At 36.5% G+C, this 6,000-nt stretch overlaps 1 protein-coding gene across 1 annotated transcript in view; it reads right to left on the minus strand.

Moving 5' to 3' along the window:
- The window catches only part of LOC140168292 (H(+)/Cl(-) exchange transporter 6-like), a 45,131-nt gene that overhangs the window by 22,068 nt on the left and 17,063 nt on the right, over nucleotides 1–6,000 (minus strand). Inside the window, exons 13-14 of the mRNA XM_072191646.1 lie at nucleotides 4,134–4,266; nucleotides 3,852–4,005 (exon numbers count right to left, since the gene is read on the minus strand). Of these exons, the coding sequence (XP_072047747.1) occupies nucleotides 3,852–4,005; nucleotides 4,134–4,266 (287 nt within the window). The remainder of the gene's footprint in view (nucleotides 1–3,851; nucleotides 4,006–4,133; nucleotides 4,267–6,000) is intronic.

A 6,000-nucleotide genomic window follows, 5' to 3' on the forward strand; every position in this document is an offset into this window, starting at 1 on the left:
TTTTCTTCAAATTTTTTGAAAGTTTTGTATCAACTTTTATATCTTGACCAAAAATTGTTCCCAGTCTCACTAAATGACCCCTTTTTGGTCAGAATTTCCTCAGTCTCACGGAAAGATTCTTTTTGGGGACCTTTTTTGGTGTCTAGGCTCTCAGCGAAAGACCCTATAGTTTCAACTGCTGTCCGCAGATTCCGCTACTTCCAAAGTCGAGTGCCCCCGGCTTACAGCTATAAAGGTGAGAACTGACGAAGGTCGAGTTATCAAACACACTGAGCAGCAATTTTGTCACGGGAAATAATATTGAAAGTAGGCCTACAGTCTTTCTAATTTTTTTTTTAAACAGTAAATTTTGTTGTATAATAACGTATTTGTGATCAATTAGAATGCAAAAAGATGAAAAATGTAACAAATGTTTCTTGATTTTTATAAATTAAGGTTTTCAAAATTAGGGCGGTCGATTATGCCAAATATAATAATGTCATTGAAAGAAAATGGAATTGGCCAAAATACTGCAGATTGTAGGCTAAAATGTTTTTGATTTGAACTGGCCGGCAAAACAAAAATCGAAGTGGCAAATGCAATGCCGATTATTATAATATTATTGACTTGTGGCTGCCAAATCCGATGTGTGAACTGGCAAATCCCATGTAATTGATTTAATCTGGCAATTAGGATAGAGTTGTAAACACGGCTGCCGAATGCAATGTGTGAACTGCCAAATCCCATGTAATTGATTTAATCTCGCAATTAGGATAGAGTTGTAAACACCGTCCCGTTCCCCGGTCAATCGAGAACAATTCACACACTTCAGTGGTAAACAGAATTAACAGATTAGCTCATTATACCATTGAATGCTCAAACAATTTAATTGGGGCGGCGATTCAATCAGGAGGTGTATCGGCGATCAGATCATGACAACCTACGAAATGGATCATTTGAATTTGTCGAAAAAATACCGGAAACAAGGAAATACTGTAGGCCTACATTGTCACAAACGTTTTCAGGACTATCATTATTTTTATTAATGAAGCTTGGTTGATCATATACATGAAATTGATACGACTCGATTAAAAAAAAGTAAGACTTTGAAGCATGTTTTATATCGCCCAATGTTTTCATTTATCATGTAAAGGGGAAACCCCGACGCTAAAGCGTAAGCGTTTTTCAAATATACTAATTAAGATTTTTAATAAGTACATTTTAAAGAGTTTAAGCTCATATAAAATTATATAAAAATCAGATTTTTCTCTCTTGGGAAGATTTATTATAAATATGGACTATACTTTTCAGCTTAACTTCTGATTCTGATATCGTAGAAAAAATATGGAGGAATGCTTGCACCTCCTTTCTACAAATACCGCGAAACTGGGAAAGATTGCCCTTTCGCACGTGTAATGGGGTGTATGAAAACACGAGGCGATTGTGCAGATTTTTTAATGCGGAAAAGGGGATTGCCGTCATGCCGTGTATTGCATGCGACGAGCGACTGATGTTTTCAGGACAGTTATCTGAAGTTTTCGCGGTATAAAAACAGTTCTATAACCCATGTAACATTACCACGAGGAATGTTATAATTATGAATACTAGTAGGCTCATTTATTGGTGTGTTGAAATCGAAAACCTTTCTAGGTTATACCCAGGGTCAATGGTTAAACCATTTTTACCAATTTACCAGCGATTTTAAAATGAGTCCTATTTTCAGGGTCATTTTTTAATAAAGAAATCAGTATTCCAGAACTCGGGGGCACTCAACTTTAGAAGTGACGGGTATGTGCCTACCGTGTCGCAAGTAGGGGCCTATCGGTAACAAAGCGTTATTTTAAAAAAGGGGGTCATTGGGTACAAACAAAATAAAAAAGGGGGTCATTGGGTATAACATTTTGAAAAAGGGGTCATTGAGTATAAGATTTCAAAAAAGGGTCAACGGTAGAAAATTTTGAAAAATGGAGAAAATTTTGAAAATTTCAGCATAATTTTGAAAAAATGGAGCAAAATTTGAAAGTTTCGCATTATTTTGTTGCATTTTGATGATGCTCTTCTAGAAAATCTAGAAAAAGGGGGTCATTGGGTAGCCGCAACCAAAAAAAGGGGGTCATTGGGTAGCCGCAACTAAAAAAAAGGGGGGGCATCGGGTATGACTTTAAAAAAAGGGGGCCATCGGGTATAGTCGACTTCAAAAGAGGGGGCCTATTGACAGGCACATACCGTCACTTCCAAAGTTGAGTGCCCCCCGGGTCCCAGAATGGCTCCCAATCGGCTTTTAAAAGCTATAATCCAAAAGCTTCAACCCCACAGGCCATTTCCCCTACCAGTTATATGTTAATTAACAATATAAACATGATTTAAGATAAGAGTTTCAAATCAGTGACTTTAGATAGGCCTATGTAAATAGATCGGTGCTGGAAGCTTACCGCGGTAGGCTTCAGTATTGAGTTGATGCGATGGTGTTTATTGATCAGTCTCACACGTTTCAGTGATAAAACAGAATAGCTGATAACAACTAATTGTGTCGGCGGCCTGCGGTATAAAAAACAATAGATGCGGCGCGTCCGTTCTACTGCAGGAAACCTTATAAATAATATTGTCAGCTTACCTTAGGGACCAATTTAATGTAAAAAATCGGTCGCTAGTTCTCAACCAACCAAAAATGTCACTACACAGTGAAACAAATAAACAAATAAATTTAATTATATCAGATGCTTCATGGTTTCTCCATCCTCCTTAGCAAAATTATAAATACTAGAGCTATACCCGTATGCGAAAATGATTATTAAGCTCAATATGCCCGTATGCATAACAGCAACATAGCCGGAACCGACATGACCTTTGACCTCTGCTTGATGACCTTTGACCTCAGATGACATGTATTAGATTTATTTTACCAACTTTAAGCCCAATCCAGCTGATAGGATCTGTTTCACACCATTGACCCCTTATGACCTTTGACCCTGGATGACCTGTTGGATGACCTTTGACCTCAGATGACATTACTTATTTAGCGGTAATTAATTAAATCAATTAATTTATATATTTACTTGATGTACTGACTACACTTTTTCTTTGTTCCTTCATTTAATGGGTTAATATAAAACCCACAGTGGAAGACATTGGCTTTGTAGCAAGAGTTGGTATATTGTGGAAGGCCTATACATGTATCAGCTTGATCAGAGCATATCATCAGAGCTATTTATAGATTAACAGAGAGGGCATTCAGGGTGCAATACCATAGTTACTGTGGATTTTGGATTTTAAAAAAAGATCACATTTTCGGCGATTTTGAGCCCAATTCTTTACCGATCTCGACCAAATGTGACCTCCGCATTCCCCTCGCATCAAGGATTCCACCCGCCGAGTTACAGCCCAATCGGACCAAGTTAAAAATTTGACCTTTGACCTTTGACCTTCGACCTCCGATTTCGACCGAAGGTAGCTTACGACACTCCCCATATTTTTCTGCATCCCCCGTGCGAATTTGGCGAGGCTGGGATCAAAACTGACGGAGCCTTTGACACACATACACGCATACATACATACAACATTAGGCAAATTATAGTAAGATTGTGTTTTGGTAACAAGTGTTCATCCTATAGACCACTTGACATCATTGTTTATCAACAAAGGCAATGGACTGGTCTATCGATATACTTGAACGAACTGCTTTCTTCAACTATATGAAATGTGGTGGGCGATTTAAAATACACAGGCCCTGAGCAAACTACGATGCGTACGCACACTGCAGGGCAAAGACCAATGGAAATTGCCATAACTTGTGCGCACACTGGCAGGCAATGACGTCACAGGTCAAGTGGTCTATAAGGCAGAGTATAAATCGAATTCATACTCGAACTTACTCATTTAGAACATTTCCTATAAACCTCCCGTAAGCAGCTCCACATAGAAGACAAGGCACAAACAAGCCACTAGGAACCATAGCACCATAGGTCCAGCAAGACAAGAAGAAGAAAAACACAAAGAATATCGCAAGAGATGGAAGACTGAATGTTCCTGAAAACAAATCACAAAGAACAGGTTAGTGTATAAGTGGTAATTTTCGTAAACTTAAAAAACACACTGTGCAAAGACAATTAAAGCGAATTATAGTCAGATTTGTAAAAGAATTATAAAATGAGTACCTTGTTGATGGAAGAGTTGCTTGATTGCTGTTTCTTGTGAGTTAAAGAACAGTGTTGCCATGTCATTATAGGTGCCATTCTCACAGAAGTAGGTCCTAACAGATTCACCTACTTCAGCATTACTCCCATTAATCTGAAACATCAACAAATACATGTCAGATATACATACACTGTGCACAACTTATAAGTTCCCCCCTAAATACTTATCAAAATAAATCAAAAAATATTTGACGAAATGGAAACTTGTAAAAGACATGTGTAGCCTTATTTGTTTTACACCTATGCAACAAATTATAGTGTCACACGTCATTGCATTCAGTCACAATGGTTCACTATGTAAAAAAGAGACCGTTTAAAACTGTGTTAAAAGTTGCATCTGAGTCCGGGAACATTTTGGTCATTTTATCAGGGCCCCTTTGGAGGGTCAAATTTTTCAGGACCCGCCTTTTTGCAAACAATACATCAATACAGCAGGCCAGGTCTATTCATGTGTTTGTTAAAGAAAACCTGACAGCTATCATAATGGGCTCAGGTGCAACTTTTAAAATGGCCTCTTTTTTTACATAATTAACCATTGTGACTGAACGCAATGATGTGTGACTCTAAAAAATTGGTCCACAGGGGTAAAACAAATAAATAGAACTATACATATCTTTTTACATTTTTATATTTCGTAAAATATTTTTTATTTAAAAAAGTATTAGGGGAAACAGTGTATATGAAGAGTACAGTGCAAATCCTGGATGCATTTTGTACTTTTGTGTTATTGGTTTTCTGCACCATATAAAATACACTGCAAAAAGTGGATCTCAAATAAAAGACTAATTTGAAGAACCACATAAAACAACCACATGTATTTTGAATTTCATCAAAATATGCCTAAACAAAACCCCACCTTTTATTGACATTTTTGTTAATTCCTTTATTTACTTGCATTTAGAGCCAATTAAGTTTGTAGTTTCATTCCCTTTTCAGTAAAATGATAGTATATATATATATATATATATATTTAGACTTTATTTCAACACGGAAAGCCCAATTCAACAAAAGTTGTTCTACCTCGGGCTGTGCAAAAATAACAAACAACTACAAAAGCTTATTATCTAGGCTTAAACATATTACAAATTCAAAATTATTAAATGTCAAAACCCATGGGACTTTTCTAATTACATACTTTACAGGCATAGCAGTATGTTCTTTTAAGATTATTTTTGAAAGTATACAATGTTGGAGAGTTTTGGATATTATTTTCTAGTTTATTCCAGCTTACTGCACCTCTATATGACAGACTACGCTTTTTGTACTCTGTTCTTGGCAGCGGCTTTGACGGAAATTATAGCTGTTGTTTACATGACAGAAAATATGACTCAAATAAGGAGGTGCAAGATGATTTTAAGATTTTGTAGTTTAAAATTAAACAATTTGAGTTTTGCCTGTCAATTAGTGGTTTCCAGTTAATTAAGTTCAGCACAGACATCTCTACTAGGTGTGTCCCATTTTGCACCACATAGGAACGGCATGGATGTTTACATACTGTTTCCAGAACCTAAATTCAATGGTCAGATTTCCCAAAAGTCTTTAATGCTCTGCGTGCTAGCATGCGCTTCAACGGAAAAAGTTCAGGTTTTGAAATATTTCTCAAAATATCAAGAGCTATCTTAAGAACTACTGGATCAATAATAGGCATGTTTGTACTCATTTTAATGCATTTTTCATACTGATTCCAAATATGGTCATGAAAATTTACATTTCTGAAATTTTGAATTAAAAAAACATTTGAAACTTGTCGCCTGCAGTCGACACCCAGCGTGAAGAGAGTTAAGTTATGGAATCTGACATTTAGAAAACATTAAACTCTGCATGGTCT

Source organism: Amphiura filiformis, chromosome 13 (assembly GCF_039555335.1).
Source record: "Amphiura filiformis chromosome 13, Afil_fr2py, whole genome shotgun sequence".
NCBI lineage: Eukaryota > Metazoa > Echinodermata > Ophiuroidea > Amphilepidida > Amphiuridae > Amphiura > Amphiura filiformis.